Genomic DNA, 18,744 nt, shown 5'->3' with positions numbered 1-18,744 from the left:
TAATTGTCAAGTTGGGGGGGTAAGTTTTGAATGTTGATTGATATTTCTGTTTTAATTAAAAGGTTTTATTAAATTTTGGGGTGTTGGTTTAAAGTTAGTATTGAAATTTCTGGTAAATTTGCTGTTTCACCCAATATCCCCTATCTCTACCCACACCCCCCGAACCCTCCAGCAAGCTTGGGGGCCTGTGGGGAACCGTTTTTTTTTGGGGGGGGGGGAGCACATACAAGTGATATATAGACTTAAAAAATGTAGGGAAATCTCCCTAGAAGTCAAGGAAATTTCCTAAATGTAGCAAACCAAAAACCTATTACAACTAGGGGTCTGTGCCCCCTTGAATCCCCACCATTAGTATATTCGAACAACCACAAAGCTAAGGTAATCTAACCTAACCTTACCTAACCTTACCTAACCTTACCTATCCTAACCTAACCTATCCTAACCTAACCTTACCTAACCTTACCATTGCCGTAGGAAGTCGATCGCTACACTTGACTGTTCGTAAAATTTCGCAATAAACTCCCAGTATGTGTAAGTGCACTCTCCACATGTATCCTGCATGGTAGCCTTGGTGTAAGTAACCCTCCCTATCCAAATCTAGGCAGTCTATCCCTCCCTAGACACACGTGCACACTTATGATTGGCAGGAGGAAACGATGACTTCCATGATTGGCAGCAGGCAACCGGATGTCATTAAACGTCAGAACACATGACTGAGAGTCACGCACCTAGAGCGTCTGCGCAGCATTGATAACGAACACATGAACACACTCCAGCATTGATAACAAACACACGAACTCACTCACTATCCTGTCAATGACCGTGGAAACAGGATCCCAGCTAAAAACTGAGGTAAATCTTTGAAATTCTGCCCTGACCTTATTATTCGTTTGCAACAAGGTAATATGGGTTAGAAATGCTCCTAACAGTGTTATCTAGACTGCGAGACACTTCATACTTATGTGCAGTTTATTGGGGGAAACTGCAATTATACCAAAGTGAGTAATTTTGTTTCATGTTTTGTTTACTTTTTAGTTGTTGAGATTAAAGAAAGAAATATAGTAATGGCCAACAGCCACGGTTTTTTTGCCTAATATTTTTTATTTATTTATTTTTTTATTGTAGGATTTTAGCTGGAGGTCTATAAAGCACTGGAAAACTCAGTGACAACCAGATTGAGTTTCATGGATGTTAGCTTTTAAATAACAAATAAAGTTTTCAAAATATTTTCCTCTCTTCTGATTCACAATGATTTTCTAGAAATTAGTTCTGTTACCTTAGAGTTGTCAGACCTATACTGGGAACAGTTATAACTGATCAGCTCATAATCATAAAATTTAAATGAGTATGTTATAACAGTTAATTAGCGGCTCAGGGGTTTACCTTGATTTTTGGTAGAAAACATCCTAATTATGTAGGTATTGCATTTAATTGTGTGTGTATCACAGGTGTTTGACTATTACCTTATCAAAGACAATTTTCCCTAAATTGTTTAGAGTCTAAATTTTGTTTTCTATCCCCTGAAAAAAAAAAAAAAAATAACGAACTGGCAAAGGGAATTTTACATCCTTCTCCTCTCTGTGGACAACGATGTAAATCAGTCTCTAACACAGATAATTAATACATATATAGGCATGAAAATGGTTATTTTCATATGAACAAAATCTTTAAACAATCCAGGGTTTCGGGGCCTGATGAACATAACTGTGGACAGTGGTGTCAATCAGTTTCTGACACTGAAATCTTGTGCCCTAACAGGGTGATAGCCATACATCCTTGGAACTAGCCCTCCGCCTAACTATAAGACATAATTTTTCAGTATCCTTAATAGTTTAGATCCCTTCTACATTCACAAATTATTCCTAAACATTTTTGCTAATGGTCTCATGTACTCCTGGATCCTAACATTGTCTATTAATAACTTTTGGATCTAAATATTAACAAAAAATTTCTTTCAAAATACATAATATTATCAGTTAATCTGTAATGTTTTGTGATTGGGATTTTTCATGTGACTGGCCCAGAACCCGGGAATATGGTTATTTTAAAGTTGCCTTGCAAACCAAAGGATATTACTCCATGTGCACCTCCTTCATGTCCAAATATCAAAATCTAATTTAATCACTTGCAGCTTATAATTTCATTTAGTTTTCTTGTTCTAAAGTTTTACTGATTCTAAAAGTATATACAATATTTTGTTTACTTAACCAAGAAGAAAGTAAATTTTTATATTCATGACCGTTTCTTTAGGCTATAAAATTTATTTCATGGGATTATTATTATTTGGATGGTATTCTCTTTTTTTTTTTCTTATTTGCAATTTTGTCACATAGTTAGGTTTGGTTAAATTTAGTTAGATTTAGTTAGCTTTAGTTGGGTTTACTTAGAAAAGGTAAGGTTTAGTTAGGATAGGATGCTAGGAGGAGCAAGATCAAAATTAAGAATATGGTGGCTATCACAACAACAAGAGCAGCAGCAGTAGTGCAGCTCCCTATTTATTTTTGGTGGTAAGAGGCAGTATTTAGGTCTATTTTAGCTCTATTTTACCTTTATTTTAGCCAAAAAAATAGGAAATAGGGCAGTGCGACTCTTCACAATATATCTCCTCAGTTCCTTATGGTAGTGGGGGAGGCAAAATGACAGCAGAGTGATTTGCAACAGAAAGTATGGTAGATTATTTAAAAATGCATCAAAACTTATAAAAAGTTATAGTTTTGTCTGCCATATGAAATTTGTTCCTAAACTAGAAATTTAACGTGATTTTTCATAAAATTCAATGAATTCCGTGTTTTGCTTCATGGGTCAAAATATTTATATGTTTATACCAAATATTTGATATAAAATTAACTACTGTTATAACATTATTCTGAAACATGTTTGGCAGTCGGCATTCGTGGAGTGCTCACATAGAGAAGGATGTAAACAAAATTTAGGATGGAAACAAAATTTAGGATGTAAACAGATTAGGGTAAATTGTCTTTGATAAAGTAGTAGTCAAACAGTGATACATACACATATTGATGTAACATCTACACTATTTTTAAGGTTGCTGTTTTATGAAAATTAAGGAACTCTGGGCACATTCAAATTAATGGTGAAAAATATTAATTCAAACTATTTATCATGAACTAGTTAGGTAACATTGTATCCAGTAGAAGGGTCCTACAACTCCAAGGTAACAGATTAATTATTAGATATATCATTGTATATTCAGAGAGAAAGATATATGAAATCTTTATTCTTATTTAGAGACTAACATCAATAAAACTCAATCTGGTTGTCATGGAATTTTTCAGTGCCTTGTAGACCTCCAGCTAAAATGCTACCATTCAAAACAAGGTCAAAATTCTTTGGCAGAAACCATGACTGGTGGCAGCAAATCTGTTTTTTATCAACAACTAAATCAAAGTACTAAATTGAACTTAAACTTAAATCAAAGCAAAAGAACTTCAATACCAAACTTTAAATCAATACCCAAAAATAATTGAAATTTAATTAATCAAAAACAGAAACAGGAAACTACACAAAAAACCGTGACAGCGGGTCACAACCTTTTACTTCTCAGCTTCTCATATATGGTAGGTAATAAAACTATTGTACCCTCCCTTTCATGACTAGGAGTAACTAAATTATAGTAGTGATCAGCTCCTATTAGCAGAGGGATGTTACTGTCAGTTGTGATGTTGGGGTCTGCTAGCACACAACCTAGTTTTTTCTAATTGGTTAAATCATGTTGTTGAGGCATTTGATTCACCACTACAGTCTTTATGGAGTATTCATTTTCTTCATATTTATGACACAGAGCCTGTCATCTTCCTGATTTGATTTACTCCATGTGATTCCCTTTAGTTTTAATCTTTCTCTGTTAATTATTTTATGTTTCATTGATGACAAAGAGTTCTCTGTGAGCACTGATCTTGGAGTCCCTTCTTTTTATTATCTTGACTCCCTTCCCTGCTATGTGGCATTAGTGTAGTCAATATTGTCCTCAGATATTGTAATAATTAAGGTTATTGTCTCCTTTGCCTTTGTTTCAGTTTCTTGATTGTTTGTTGTTTTTTTATATTAGGCAAAGGGTATAATGTTTTTTCTTGTGGAATTCACATTTATTAATAGTGGGATTGGTATAGCATTTGTTGTTATGTCCAGGATCCAAACACCAATTACATGGTTTTAATTGCTGAGCTCTTTACTTTTAATTTAGCACTTGTGATTCTGGCCCTGGCATAACCTACATTGGGGTTTACTTTTCTGTTTCTTTTTTTTTTGCCCAATGCTAAAGTTGTCAACAGTATAAGATTCAAATTCCTTCTCAGCCAAAGATGTAGTACTCTCTGTTGTGAATATCTCATTCTTCATAAGAACCTCCTCAATATCTAATATTTGTTGCTTTAACTCTCTTTTTGTGTTTTCCCGTATGAGAGCTGGTAGGTAGTTTAAAAGGAATTTAAAGCACTTTTGGGATGCATGAGACTTGGTGAAAAAAAAAAGACTACTAACACAAAAGCAGGAATGCATGAACACCACACCATCAGTAAAACCATGAGGTCCTCAAGGAACCCATAAGTTAACATTGGATAAGGATCCCATGGACCAACAACCCATGGGTTACTGTTTGTGAAAGCATCACACGGTACTAATGGTACAACAAGACATATTGTTATAAGATATTTCATCTAATATTTTGAAGATCTAGTGACTTAGAAAGGCTTCAGATTTGGCAGTAAACTACTTGAGGTTGGTGATGTTATGTTTAGGCTTCAGCAAATTGGCAGTTTCAGTCACCAGGGCATATCTAAGTCTATATTTCCTGCCATAAGTGTCTTTTAGCAGTTGAATGGCAGGTTCATAGTTTGATGCCACAAGATTAAACCCCATATATTAATAGTGCTGCCTTTCCCTCTAATTGTTCCACCTGCCGAAACGATAATTACTCCCAGTGAGGTCTAAAGCACTGTTCAGGGGGTGCTGTGAACTTATCATTAAACCCAGCTGTGACCTCACTGAACGTTTCCCTTTGTGTCTCACAACACAAGGGGGTAGTCACAGCCTGCCCTCTAAAGACAACTCTCTTCCTCCACACAAAACTACAAGCACCTAATAACACACACACCCTTCACTCAAAAAATTTTAAAATCATGGCGACTCCTACACCAGCCTCAGAGTCCCCATCTGGGGAGGGGACCATAAATGTCCCCAGGTCGGACTGCCTTTCCGTCGACGACCCTAAGTGTCTTGACACCCCCCTCAACTTTTTCTTCATTAACTTCTGCAACATTTGCGGTCTAAGATCTAATTTTCAATCTGTAGAACACCACCTCTCCTCTTCTAAACCTCATCTTCTTTTCCTCACTGAAACTCAGGTGTCTGAGGCAACTGACAGTAGCCCCTTTTCTGTTCCCTCCTACTTTCTCTATCCTCATTTTCGATCCAAAGCTGGATGCTGCGTTTATGTGCGCAATGACTTAACCTGCTCTCGTGCCCACGCTCTTGAATCTTCCGAGTTTTCCACCATCTGGCTACGACTACAGAGTCATTCTCATACTAAATTTATCTGTGCTGTATACCTCTCTCCTAACTCCTCTGACTATAAGAAATTCTTTGACTACTTAACTTCCAAAGTGGAGCACATTCTGACCCTCTTCCCTTTTGCAGAGATCTCCATTCTTGGAGACTTCAATGTTCACCACCAGCTTTGGCTTTCCTCTCCCTTCACTGACCATCCTGGTGAACTAGCCTACAACTTTGCTATCCTCCATGACCTAGAGCAATTGGTGCAACACCCTACTCGTATTCCTGACCGTCTTGGAGATACGCCCAACATTCTTGACCTTTTCCTGACCTCTAATCCTTCTGCTTATGCTGTCACCCTTTCTTCTCCGTTGGGCTCCTCCGATCACAATCTCATATCTTTATCTTGTCCTATCACTCCAATCCCTCCTCAGGATCCCCCTAAGCGAAGGTGCCTCTGGCGTTTTGCCTCTGCTAGTTGGGGGGACCTGAGGCGGTATTTTGCTGATTTTCCTTGGAATGACTACTGCTTCCGTGTCAGAGACCTGTCTTTATGTGCTGAGCGCATAACAGAGGTGATAGTGTCTGGCATGGAGGCGTACATTCCTCACTCTTTTTCTCGTCCTAAACCTTCTAAACCTTGGTTTAACACAGCTTGTTCTCGTGCTATACATGATAGAGAGGTGGCCCACAAAAGGTACTTAAGCCTTCCTTCACCAGAATCTCATGCACTTTATATTTCTGCCCGGAACCATGCCAAGTCTGTTCTCCAACTAGCCAAAAACTCCTTCATTAACAGAAAATGTCAAAACCTTTCAAGATCTAACTCCCCTCGTGATTTCTGGCATCTAGCCAAAAATATCTCCAATAACTTTGCTTCTTCTTCTTTCCCTCCTCTACTTCAACCAGATGGCACCACTGCTATCACATCTATTTCTAAAGCTGAACTCTTTGCTCAAACCTTTGCTAAAAACTCTACCTTGGACGATTCTGGGCTTGTTCCTCCCTCTCCTCCACCCTCTGACTACTTCATGCCTCGTATTAAAATTCTTCGTAATGATGTTTTCCATGCCCTCGCTGGCCTAAACCCTCGGAAGGCTTATGGACCTGATGGGGTCCCTCCTATTGTTCTCCGAAACTGTGCCTCCGTGCTTGCACCTTGCCTAGTCAAACTCTTTCAGCTCTGTCTGTCAACATCTACCTTTCCTTCTTGCTGGAAGTTTGCCTACATTCAACCTGTTCCTAAAAAGGGTGACCGCTCTAATCCCTCAAACTACCGTCCTATTGCTTTAATTTCCTGCTTATCTAAAGTTTTTGAATCTATCCTCAACAGGAAGATTCTTAAACATCTATCACTTCACAACCTTCTATCTGATCGCCAGTATGGGTTCCGTCAAGGCCGCTCTACTGGTGATCTTCTGGCTTTCCTTACTGAGTCTTGGTCATCCTCTTTTAGAGACTTTGGTGAAACTTTTGCTGTTGCCTTGGACATATCAAAAGCCTTTGATAGAGTCTGGCACAAAGCTTTGATTTCCAAACTACCCTCCTACGGTTTCTATCCTTCTCTCTGTAACTTCATCTCAAGTTTCCTTTCTGACCGTTCTATTGCTGCTGTGGTAGACGGTCACTGTTCTTCTCCTAAATCTATTAACAGTGGTGTTCCTCAGGGTTCTGTCCTGTCACCCACTCTCTTCGTATTATTCATTAATGATCTTCTAAACCAAACTTCTTGTCCTATCCACTCCTATGCTGATGATACCACCCTGCACTTTTCCACGTCTTTTCATAGACGTCCAACCCTTCAGGAGGTAAACATATCACGCAGGGAAGCCACAGAACGCCTGACTTCTGATCTTTCTAAAATTTCTGATTGGGGCAGAGCAAACTTGGTATTGTTCAATGCCTCAAAAACTCAATTCCTCCATCTATCAACTCGACACAATCTTCCCGACAACTATCCCCTCTTCTTCAATGACACTCAACTGTCCCCCTCTTCTACACTGAACATCCTCGGTCTGTCCTTTACTTATAATCTGAACTGGAAACTTGACATCTCATCTCTAGCTAAAACAGCTTCTATGAAGTTAGGTGTTCTGAGACGTCTCCGCCAGTTTTTCTCACCCCCCCAGCTGCTAACTCTGTACAAGGGCCTTATCCGTCCATGTATGGAGTATGCTTCACATGTCTGGGGGGGTTCCACTCATACTGCTCTTCTAGACAGGGTGGAATCAAAAGCTTTTCGTCTCATCAACTCCTCTCCTCTAACTGACTGTCTTCAGCTTCTCTCTCACCGCCGCAATGTTGCATCTCTAGCTGTCTTCTACCACTATTTTCATGGTAACTGCTCTTCTGATCTTCCTAACTGCATGCCTCCCCTCCTTCCGTGGCCTCGCTGCACAAGACTTTCTTCTTTCTCTCACTCCTATTCTGTCCACCTCTCTAACGCAAGAGTTAACCAGTATTCTCAATCATTCATCCCTTTCTCTGGTAAACTCTGGAACTCCTTGCCTGCTTCTGTATTTCCACCTTCCTATGACTTGAATTCCTTCAAGAGGGAGGTTTCAGGACACTTATCCACCAATTTTTGACCACTGCTTTGACCCTTTTAGGGACTGGCATTTCAGTGGGCATTTTTTTTTATTAGATTTTTGTTGCCCTTGGCCAGTATCCTTCCTACATAAAAAAAAAAAAAAAAAAAATGTAGGTGTATTTCTGAATGCCAGTTAGATTTTTATTTTGGTAAATGGAACATTTATACATGTCCCAAAACTCCCCAACCGGTCACTTTACCATTAAAAGAGGGTAAATTTAGTTTTAGTTGTTGAAATTTTTTTTTTTCTTATTTCTTTTTTTCTTTTTTTTTTTTTTTTTTACTTAGTTTGGCAAGGATTTTATTTACTCCATCTTCATATAATACCTCCTCCACTATTGCCTCCTGTTGATTAGCCTGGTCTTAAGTTCATATATTTTCTCATTCTTGATGTTAATTTTGACTAATATATTTTTGATGATGGTTTGCAGTGTTGGGAAAAACCTGGGTAAAAAAAAAATGGGGGCTTTATTGTTTTTTTTTTTGGGGGGGGTTTATTGTTTTTTTGGGTTTTATTTTTGGGGGGATTTTATATTTTTTTATTTATTTTTTTGTTTGTTTTTGTTTTATTGGCTCTTGCAGATTAACCTGATCTAAAGTTCATATATTTTCTCATTCTAGTGTATTTTTAATGATGGTGTGCAGGGTTGGAAAAACCCATGATAAAAAATTTATTTTTTATTTTTTATTTATTTATTTATTTATTTATATATATATTTATTTATTTATTTATTTTTGTTAATTCCTCATTTTTATGTAAATCAGTTTAAGTAAGCCATAAGCAATGACACTGAGGTGCCAGTCCCTGAACAGAGTCAAAACTGATCATCAAAAATTAAATGAATAGTGTCTTGAAACTTCCCTCTTCAGAGAGTTCAAGTCATAGGAAGGAGGAAATACAGAAGTAGGCAAGGAATTCCTGAGTTTACCAGAGAAAGGAAATGAATGATTGAAAATACTGGTTAACTCTTACATTAGAGAGGTGGACATAATAGGGATGAAAGAAAGAAGACAGTCTTTTGCAGCGATGCTGCGGGAAGAGGAGAGGCATGCAGTTAGCAAGACCAGAAGAGCAGTTATCATGAAAATAGCAGAACATAGCAAGAGATGCAATACTTTGGCTATGAGATAGAGGCTTAAGGCAGTCAGTTAGAGGAGAGAAGTTGATTCCACTCTGTCTATAAGAGTAGTATGAGTGGAACCCCACTCATACATAAGAAGCACACCCCTTACATGGACAGATAAGGCCCTATACAAAGTTAGCAGCTGGGGTGGGATGATGGAGATGCTTTAGAATACCAAACTTCATAGAAGCTGTTTTAGTTAGAAATGAGATGTGAAGTTTCTAGTTTAGATTATAAGTAAAGGACAGACTGAGGATGTTCAATGTAGAAGATATGGGAACAGTTGAGTGTCATTAAAGAAGGGATAGTTATCTGGAAGGTTGTGTCAAGTTGATAGATGGAGGAATTGAATTTTTTGAGCCATTGAACAGTACTAAGTTATGCTATGTCCCAATCAGAAATTTTTGAGAGATCAGAAGTCATACTTTCTGTGGCTTTTATGTGTGAACTGTTTATTTCCTGAAGGGTTGGACATCTATGAAAAGATGTGGAAAACTGCAGGGTGGTATCATCAGCATAGGAGTGGATAGGACAAGAAGTTTGGTTTAGAAGATCATTGATGAAATATAGGAATAGAGTAGGTGACAGGACAGAATCCTGAGGAACACCACTATTAATAGATTTAGAAGAACAGTGACTGTCTACCACAGCACCAATAGAATGGTCAGAAAGAAAACTTGAGATTAAATTACAGGGAGAAGGATAGAAGCTGCAGGAGGATAGTTTGGAAATCAAAGCTTTGTGGTAGATTTTATCAAAAGTTTTTGATGTCTAAGGCAACAACAAAAGTTTCACCAAAATCTTTAAAAGAGAATGCCCAAGACTCAGTAAGGAAAGCCAGAAGATAACCAGTAGAGCAGCCTCAGTGGAACCCATACTGGCAATCAGATAAAAGGTTGTGAAGTGATAGGTGTTTAAGAGTCTTTCTGTTGAGGATAAATTCAAAATTTTATTAAAGCAATAGGACGATTAGAATTAGAATGGTTTTTGTTTTTAGGAACAGAATGAATGTAGGGAAACTTCCAGGAAGAAGGAAAGATAGATGTTGATAGACAGAGTTGAAAGAGTTTGACTTGGGAAGATGCAAGCATGGGGGTATAATTTCGAAGAACAATAGGAATGACCCCCATCAGGTCCATAAGCCTTCCGAGGGTTTAGGCCAGTGAGGACATGGAAAATATCATTGTGAAGGATCTCAATGGGTAGCATGAGGTAGTCAGAGGGTGAAGGAGTGGGGAACAAGCTCTGAATCATCATCTTTAGCAAAGGTTGAGTGAAGAATTCGGCTTTAGAAACAGATGAGATGGCAGTAGTGCCATCAGGTTGAAATAAAGGAGGGAAAGATGAAGAAGCAAAGTTATTGTAGATGTTTTTAGCTAGGTGCCAGAGGTCATGAGGGGAGTTAGATCTTGAAAGTTTTCGACACTTTCTATCAATGAAGAACAGACACTTATTTAGGTCATGATGATACAGATTGGTCTGATTGGACAAAGTGTGTGTTAACTTGTATTATACAATAAGTACTATACAATAAATGAATGGATAAGGGTTGAGTACTTTTACATTTTTTATGTATATGTACATATATAGACCTTATTTATTAATATGATATATAAATTAATTTTAATATGTAAAATATAAAAAGACTTAGACATTTTTTTTTATGCCAACCCTGGTAGTTTGCCAAGGTTTTAGTTCACACATGTCAGTGGCACAAATTAATCTTTCTAGATTCTTGCTGAGGGTGATGATGTATGCTTTGACTCCTCTAAATAATTTTTGCTTTTTCAAATACTCCATTATAAAGTTTTAAGGAATGGCAACATAAATCAAAGAATTAAATTAATTGTTATAAGGGCAAACAAGTTATTAATGACATGTGCTGTCAATGTGCCATAACTATTATGCATGTAAAGGCTGTAAATTATCCATAGAGTCAGGTAAAGGTTGGCTGTGTATTAATGACTGAAATGGTCACCTTCTGGTAAACAGCTTCGGTGTCTGTGGCAACGGGTTCACTTGCACACCACTATACTCTCCTAGTATGATAGTTTGTGAGTAAGACTTGGCCTTGGCCTTTGCTGTGGTGCACTTTCATGACACATAGCAAAGAGTTTAGAGGTACATGAAGGCAGGCAGGAATATTTAGATTTCATGTTTCACTCTAGTAAGGATCTGGTTTGAAGGACCAGTATGGAAACCTTGGTATCACCATAGGGGACACTCGAGTCCAGGATATGTAATGTTTACCTTAAGTCATGTGGACCTATGAATACACTAAGTATCTAAAAGTTCAGGCCAGAGACTAATTAAGGTACTTAGCTAAGTTGTCTGCTTGGGTAGGGAGTGTTTGCTGATGAGTGGAGTGGTTGGCTACCATGCTGGAGTGTAACTGCCTTGGCTGCTGTGCATGGTGCATGTCTATAAATACTTGGGTCTAGGGGTTTGGATCTCACTTGACCCTGGATCCTTGCTAATTAACCCACTCTTTAAGGTGGTTTATTACTCATCACCATTGTATCATTATTTTGTTGGAATATATGTTAATAACTAACAAAACTAACCCCCAAAATTTATGAAGTCTATATACAGTTTAACCTAAAACTAACCTGCTAAGTTGATGAATGCACTAATGCAGTCAAACTTAGCAGAGCATACATGGTTAGCCTGAAAACAATCTTATATACTGTGAGATCTTTTACTGGACAGTAGTTACATCTGTTCATTAATCACATTGAATTATAATATATTAAATTTTAGAATGTTCATAGCATATAGTAGTCCTATATAGGATTGGGTTAGGTTGCATTTGATTAGGTTAGTGTCCTATAGGGACCCATGGGCCATAGCTTTTCAGTTAGGTTAGGTTGTGTTCAGTTTGGTTGGTGACCTTGGTGAGATCCAGGGCAAGAACCCTATGGTTAAGTTAGGTAAAGAAGCTGTCACACTAGCACACTTTCTGTCTATTTTTTCTTTCAGCTCCAGTTTCCATCAACTTTTGCCTCTTTCCATTGTCTTTTTTCTGTCTGCATCATTAAATGAAAGTGATTATCTTCATGGAGGAGGGTTGCCGTCAACTTTTGTTGTTAAATGAAAATCCATGTTTACAATATAAAGGTATACTAAGTAAACCTTGTTGTTTTGAAAAAAAAAAAAAAAGAATTAGATAAATTTTAAATGAAGAAAATATTAAATTGCTTAATTTCACATGTTACATTTAATTTGTGGATGTAAAGCAACGAACAGTGGCTCACATGATACGATAAATGTTTACACTTTTGGAAGGTCCCTGTTTCTCTACTCCTGCACACTGGATACCATTTTAACTTGTTTGGTTTGTCTACAATTTACAAAACTTGTAATAAGGTGCAGAACAGAAACTGCTTGCCTGTGTGTCAATGGAGTGGCACTCATGGAGAATAGGGGTCTTGGACTGGCTGAGCCAGCCACCTGCTGGTGTGAGTTGCTAGTTATGCATTTCTCTTGCAGTGTTACTATGTTGGGCAAGTGAGGATATTGCCATACTTGACAGGAGAGACTAGCAGGCAGCAGCTAATGTAGCTATACAGAGAGAGAGAGAGAGAGAGAGAGAGAGAGAGAGAGAGAGAGAGAGAGAGAGAGAGAGAGAGAGAGAGAGAGAGAACCTTTACCATTGACAAAATTGCAGACAAACAGCTGTGTACTCAAGAAATTCACGATTTTCAGAAAGTTGACGGAAAAAGTTGATGAAAATGTACTAGTGTGACTGCTCCTTTGGGTTATGTAATGTTTGTTATTGTCATTGGGAATCCAAAAACTCATAATTATTTATTGAAATTAATGTAACCTAATTTAATCTAACAAATTTTTAACAGGAGGATAAACCCCACTGTGGGTTTTCTAATCAAGCCTTACCTTGTAGCTTGAGCAGAAATCCTACTGACCTCAGTGTTGCAACTTATTATTTGGATTAGTCTGAATGACTTTACTTATAATTCAAACTGGAAACTTCACATCTCATCTTTAGCAAAAACATCTATAAAGTTAGGTGTTCTGAGTCATCTCCATCAGTTTTTCACGTTTTTCACACCATCCCAGCTGCTAGCTGCCTTATCTGTCCATGTATGGAGTATGCTTCACATATATCGGGAATTCCACTCATACCACTCTTTTAGACACAGTGGAATCAAAAGCTTTTTGTCTTATCAACTCCTCTTCTGTAACTGATTGTCTTCAGCCTCTCTCTCATTGCTGCAGTGTTGCATCTCTTGCTATCTTCTACTGCTGTTTTCATGTTAACTGCTCTTCTGGGCCTGTATACATAAACATTTTTAACAGGCTCAATGTATTTTTAGTGACCAGTTTAACTTTTACTGTTGAAAGTTCCTTAAAAGTAAAAGTAATACATAATCACTTTTAAGATCTAAAAGACTTTTAGTGGCTAGGAGTGGTGAGGGGTACTCCTAAGTGCTTAAAATTACTTTTAGGTGGCAGGATGACAGCCCAACACCTCAATTTTTGGGAAAGGAGAGGCATCCTACAATAATATAGAGATTCTCAGCTGAATGAGAGAGTTCTACCTGCCCTTGTTGACATTCTATATGTTACAGATTTTGTGAGGAACGCAATAGGGAGTTGCAATGTAGGGAGTAAGATTAAAGGCCAAAACTTTGGAACAACACAGCCAACCATCAACCAAAACCCTTGAGGCTCATGCTCTACATGGCATCTTCAGATTTATTCTCTCTCTCTCTCTCTCTCTCTCTCTCTCTCTCTCTCTCTCTCTCTCTCTCTCTCTCTCTCTCTCTCTCTCTCTCTCTCTCTCTCTCTCTCTCTCTCTCTCTCTCTCTCTCTCTCTCTCTCTCTCTCTCTCTCTCTCTGATGGACATTATAATGAGACAAACACATTATATAAGTTGCAGGATTCTCCACTGTCATACATATAAGAATTACTGCATCCAGAGATTAGGAGGCAGAATATGTAAATAAGGCATGAAATGAAGCTAACTGTGGAATGCAGTTCCACAGCGAAATCCATTTTAAATTGTGTTTGGCAAGTGTGTGTGTGTGTGTGTGTGTGTGTGTGTGTGTGTGTGTGTGTGTGTGTGTGTATCATACTATTAACCCATCACACAGTCTGAGTCACTGGAAATTAACTTAACTTTCTGCATTCAACTTAATAACCTCACCTATATGCCCCACAGTCCCTTGCTGAGAATGATTTAACATATCCTTCTGAATTTAACCCAACTTAACTAACCAAGTCATCTCACAGCTGCTTGTAGAGAGTTAGTGGTATTTAATAAAGCTAATTGCATTCAGTCTAATTCAAACCATCCTCAGCTGCTTGCTTTGCACTAAGCAGAAACTAATATGTCATCCAATTGGCTTGACAAAGCTGCCTGTCTCTTTCCTTGGCTTAGCCAAGCTGCCCCTACCATTGTTGTGTTGACATCCCCGGGTTTGAGTCTGAACTTGCCTCATGTGCACAATTAACCTCATAAAATATGTCAGTACCCTGGTTCTTTTTTTTTTTTTATAAAAAGGTGAAATGTAAATTAACATTAGATACTTTTATGTATTGTTTTGACACTCAAGTGCAAAACATAATGTAGTGTTAGGGTCTTTCTTAAGTGCTAAACATAGCATGTATAGCGAGTTTAGATCTTACTTTTACTCCTAGCTAAAAGTGATTTCAGAAAACTTTTATAGTTTCTTGTATACACTTTTAGCATTTACTTTTAGCTGGGAGTAAATTTAAGTTTCTAAGGGTTTTTATGTTTACAGGCCCCGATCTGATCTTACTGCCTCCTGTGTCATTGTAAATGAGATGATGGGAAGGTGGTGTAACATCTGATATATTATTTCTGTTGCTCTGTTAGTTGTGAGGACTTTACATATGATTAGAGCTACAAATGATTACAATACATGGAAAATCAGTTGGTGAGGCAGACTACTAGGCATATGAGTCTGGAAAGATTAGCAATGGTAATGGTGGTGGTGGCATCAGTTCACAGTTTATTTAGTTAATTTTCTGTGGAAATATGTGGCCAGCTGTGCTATACCTAGGCTCCTGGGTGTAGTAGAATGCAACCCTTTCCACCAAGAGCTGATTGTGCTAAGAGTATTAGTGATGTATGAGTGCATGGTGTTTTGTTTGGGCCACCCTGTGTGGGATTGTCATCCTGTTATATAGATAGCTAGAACTTAATTCAAAGCATTAAATGTTTGAATATAGACATCTATTCCCTTTCATATTAGATATTAATTAGTAACAAAGACTTATTCCATGATCTAGGTCTCATTACCAACAATAATGCTGAAAATCTACCACTTCCTCAGCAATTGTATTTCCATTTATATTCTCCCACTTATCCTTCAATTTTTGCTTAACTTGATGATAGGAGTCTGTAAACATTAAAACTTATTGTACTTAACAATTACAGTTGTATCTTGTTTCTTGGATAACAGCACCAGCACCACTGTGTTGGCAGGTGCAAGAGTATGTGGTGGGTGCAGCAGGCACTAGTGTGGCTGGTCCTTGGAGCTGCCTTCACTGCTGCCCTCAACTTCTTCCTTATGTCCAGAGGTCCTCCTCTAGCAACTATTCTCTCACACCTGCAGTCTCCACCATCATCATCTTCCTTAGAACATCATTCCCTCCACCAACAAGTTTACCTTAGGGGTGAAGTGTATGCTTTAAGAAATAGGTGAGTGCAAGTGAGTTATGGACCTTCATACTCCTTAAGATCCAGGTAGTACACTACTGCACCAAGTTTAACATCTGATGAGGATCATGAAGAGTTGTGCCAAAGTTAATACTAGCAATGTTGAGACATTGATTTAATGGGAAGTAAGCCAATAAGGACTGGGCCTGTAAACAAACTCACATTCTGTTAGTGTAAGATACCTGTAAAAACATGATGAAGTAAAGTGTTTCTCTGTGTATTCACAGTTCAATATTTGCAGTTTTGCATATTCACGGATTTTTACCAGTTGTCCCCACTGGCTCAGTCTTTTGCCGCAAAGAGCCTGGATTATTCATTCAGTTATTGTAAATTGCAGTAAACCCTTAATATAATGAACACGTGTGGTGGAAAGGTGCATTGCTAAAGATGAGAAATTTGTTATATCCTGAGAGAGAGAAATGTAGCTGTCTGACAGCTAGTGACCTTGACAACTTTCTCTCTCTCTCTCTCTCTCTCTCTCTCTCTCTCTCTCTCTCTCTCTCTCTCTCTCTCTCTCTCTCTCTCTCTCTCTCTCTCTCTCTCTCTCTCTCTCTCTCTCTCTCTCTCCCCCCTCACATAAGTTAGAGAGAGAGAGAGAGAGAGAGAGAGAGAGAGAGAGAGAGAGAGAGAGAGAGAGAGAGAGAGAGAGAGAGAGGAGGCAGGCAGCAGCCTTAAAATTTTACCCGATATTCGGTAAATAGAAGTTTGTTATATTGAGGTTTTACTGTACATATTAGTTTAGTCCCCTTTCATTTTACAGTATTCTGTATTTTTAAAAGTTAAAATATGTACAGTTTTTTTTATTGTGTTCCAATGAATTTAAGATGTGTTTAATAAGTGTGAGACATCTGTTTCATGGTTTAAACTATAAACATAGGTATTGCTAAGCATTGTAGGAGTGGTTTCCCATATTCATGGAGTTTTGCTATTTGTGGGAAGCTTTGGATTGTAACCCCATTGAATAGTGGGGACTACTGTATGCTTAAGTATAGTACAGGTCATCATCAACTTATGACCTATCCAACTTACAACTAACTTGACTTTATGACCATGACTGTGATCATCTGTTGGCCAGCTGATCACAACAAATGGATTTAGTAAACACTCCTATTCCTCCTTTTCACTTGGCATCACTAAAGCTCATTTCACTGTTGTTTTCCAGCTTGTATTCCTTGTCAACTCATCAAAGTGGCCCTCTTCATAATATGAAGAGAGCCACATTTTCAGCAGTAGACACCTGCCGAAACGATAATTACTCCCAGTGAGGTCTAAAGCACTGTTCAGGGGGTGCTGTGAACTTATCATTAAAGCCAGCTGTGACCTCACTGAACGTTTCCCTTTGTGTCTCACAACACAAGGGGGCAGTCACAGCCTGCCCTCTAAAGACAACTCTCTTCCTCCTCACAAAACTACAAGCACCTAATAACACACACACCCTTCACCCAAAAATTTTAAAATCATCACGGCGACTCCTACACCAGCCTTGGATTGCCCATTTGGGGAGGGGACCATAAATGTCCCCAGGTCGGACTGCCTTTCTGTCGATGACCCTAAGTGTCTTGACACCCCCGTCAACTTTTTCTTCATTAACTTCTGCAACATTCACGGTCTAAGATCTAATTTTCAATCTGTAGAACACCACCTCTCCTCTTCTAAACCTCATTCTTTTCCTCACTGAAACTCAGGTGTCTGAGGCAACTGACAGTAGCCCCTTTTCTGTTCCCTCCTACTTTCTCTATCCTCATTTTCGATTCAAAGCTGGATGCTGCGTTTATGTGCGCAATGACTTAACCTGCTCTCATGCCCACGCTCTTGAATCTTCCAAGTTTTCCACCATCTGGGTACGACTACAGAGTCACTCTCATACTAAATTTATCTGTGCTGTATACCTCTCTCCTAACTCCTCTGACTATAAGAAATTCTTTGACTACTTAACTTCCAAAGTGGAGCACATTCTGACTCTCTTCCCTTTTGCAGAGATCTCCATTCTTGGAGACTTCAATGTTCACCACCAGCTTTGGCTTTCCTCTCCCTTCACTGATCATCCTGGTGAACTAGCCTACAACTTTGCTATCCTCCATGACCTAGAGCAATTGGTGCAACACCCTACTCATATTCCTGACCGTCTTGGAGATACGCCCAACATCCTTGACCTTTTCCTGACATCTAATCCTTCTGCTTATGCTGTCACCCTTTCTTCTCCGTTGGGCTCCTCCGATCACAATCTCATATCTTTATCTTGTCCTATCACTCCAATCCCTCCTCAGCATCCCCCTAAGCGAAGGTGCCTCTGGCGTTTTGCCTCTGCTAGTTGGGGGGACCTGAGGAGGTATTTTGCTGATTTTCCTTGGAATAACTACTGCTTCCGTGTCAGAGACCTGTCTTTGTGTGCTGAGCGCATAACAGAGGTGATAGTGTCTGGCATGGAGGCATATATTCCTCACTCTTTTTCTCGTCCTAAACCTTCTAAACCTTGGTTTAACACAGCTTGTTCTCGTGCTATACATGATAGAGAGGTGGCCCACAAAAGGTACTTAAGCCTTCCATCACCAGAATCTCATGCACTTTATATTTCTGCCCGGAACCATGCCAAGTCTGTTCTCCAACTAGCCAAAAACTCTTTCATTAACAGAAAATGTCAAAACCTTTCAAGATCTAACTCCCCTCGTGATTTCTGGCATCTAGCCAAAAATATCTCCAATAACTTTGCTTCTTCTTCTTTTCCTCCTCTACTTCAACCAGATGGCACCACTGCTATCACATCTATTTCTAAAGCTGAACTCTTTGCTCAAACCTTTGCTAAAAACTCTAC

The 18,744-nt window shown here is 38.6% G+C and overlaps 1 protein-coding gene across 7 annotated transcripts in view; it reads left to right on the top strand.

Annotated features, from left to right (window-relative positions):
- LOC135115178 (glycosaminoglycan xylosylkinase-like) overlaps positions 1–18,744 on the top strand; it is a 183,227-nt gene that overhangs the window by 2,911 nt on the left and 161,572 nt on the right. For 4 of the 7 annotated variants that reach the window (XR_010275840.1, XM_064031680.1, XM_064031677.1 and 1 more), the window contains 2 exons: positions 648–852; positions 15,676–15,914. The exons of 1 other annotated variant lie outside the window; for it this stretch is intronic. Coding sequence is in view for 5 of the 6 variants with exons in the window: in XM_064031680.1 (XP_063887750.1) it covers positions 817–852; positions 15,676–15,914 (275 nt within the window). In the remaining variant the exon portion in view is untranslated. The remainder of the gene's footprint in view (positions 1–647; positions 853–15,675; positions 15,915–18,744) is intronic. 2 more of the 7 variants (XM_064031678.1, XM_064031679.1) reach the window with 2 other exon arrangements.

The sequence above is a fragment of the Scylla paramamosain genome, chromosome 29 (assembly GCF_035594125.1).
Source record: "Scylla paramamosain isolate STU-SP2022 chromosome 29, ASM3559412v1, whole genome shotgun sequence".
In the NCBI taxonomy this organism is placed as follows: Eukaryota; Metazoa; Arthropoda; class Malacostraca; order Decapoda; family Portunidae; genus Scylla; species Scylla paramamosain.
Note: the sequence above shows the minus strand (reverse complement) of the source record. Positions and strands in the feature narration are given on the sequence as shown.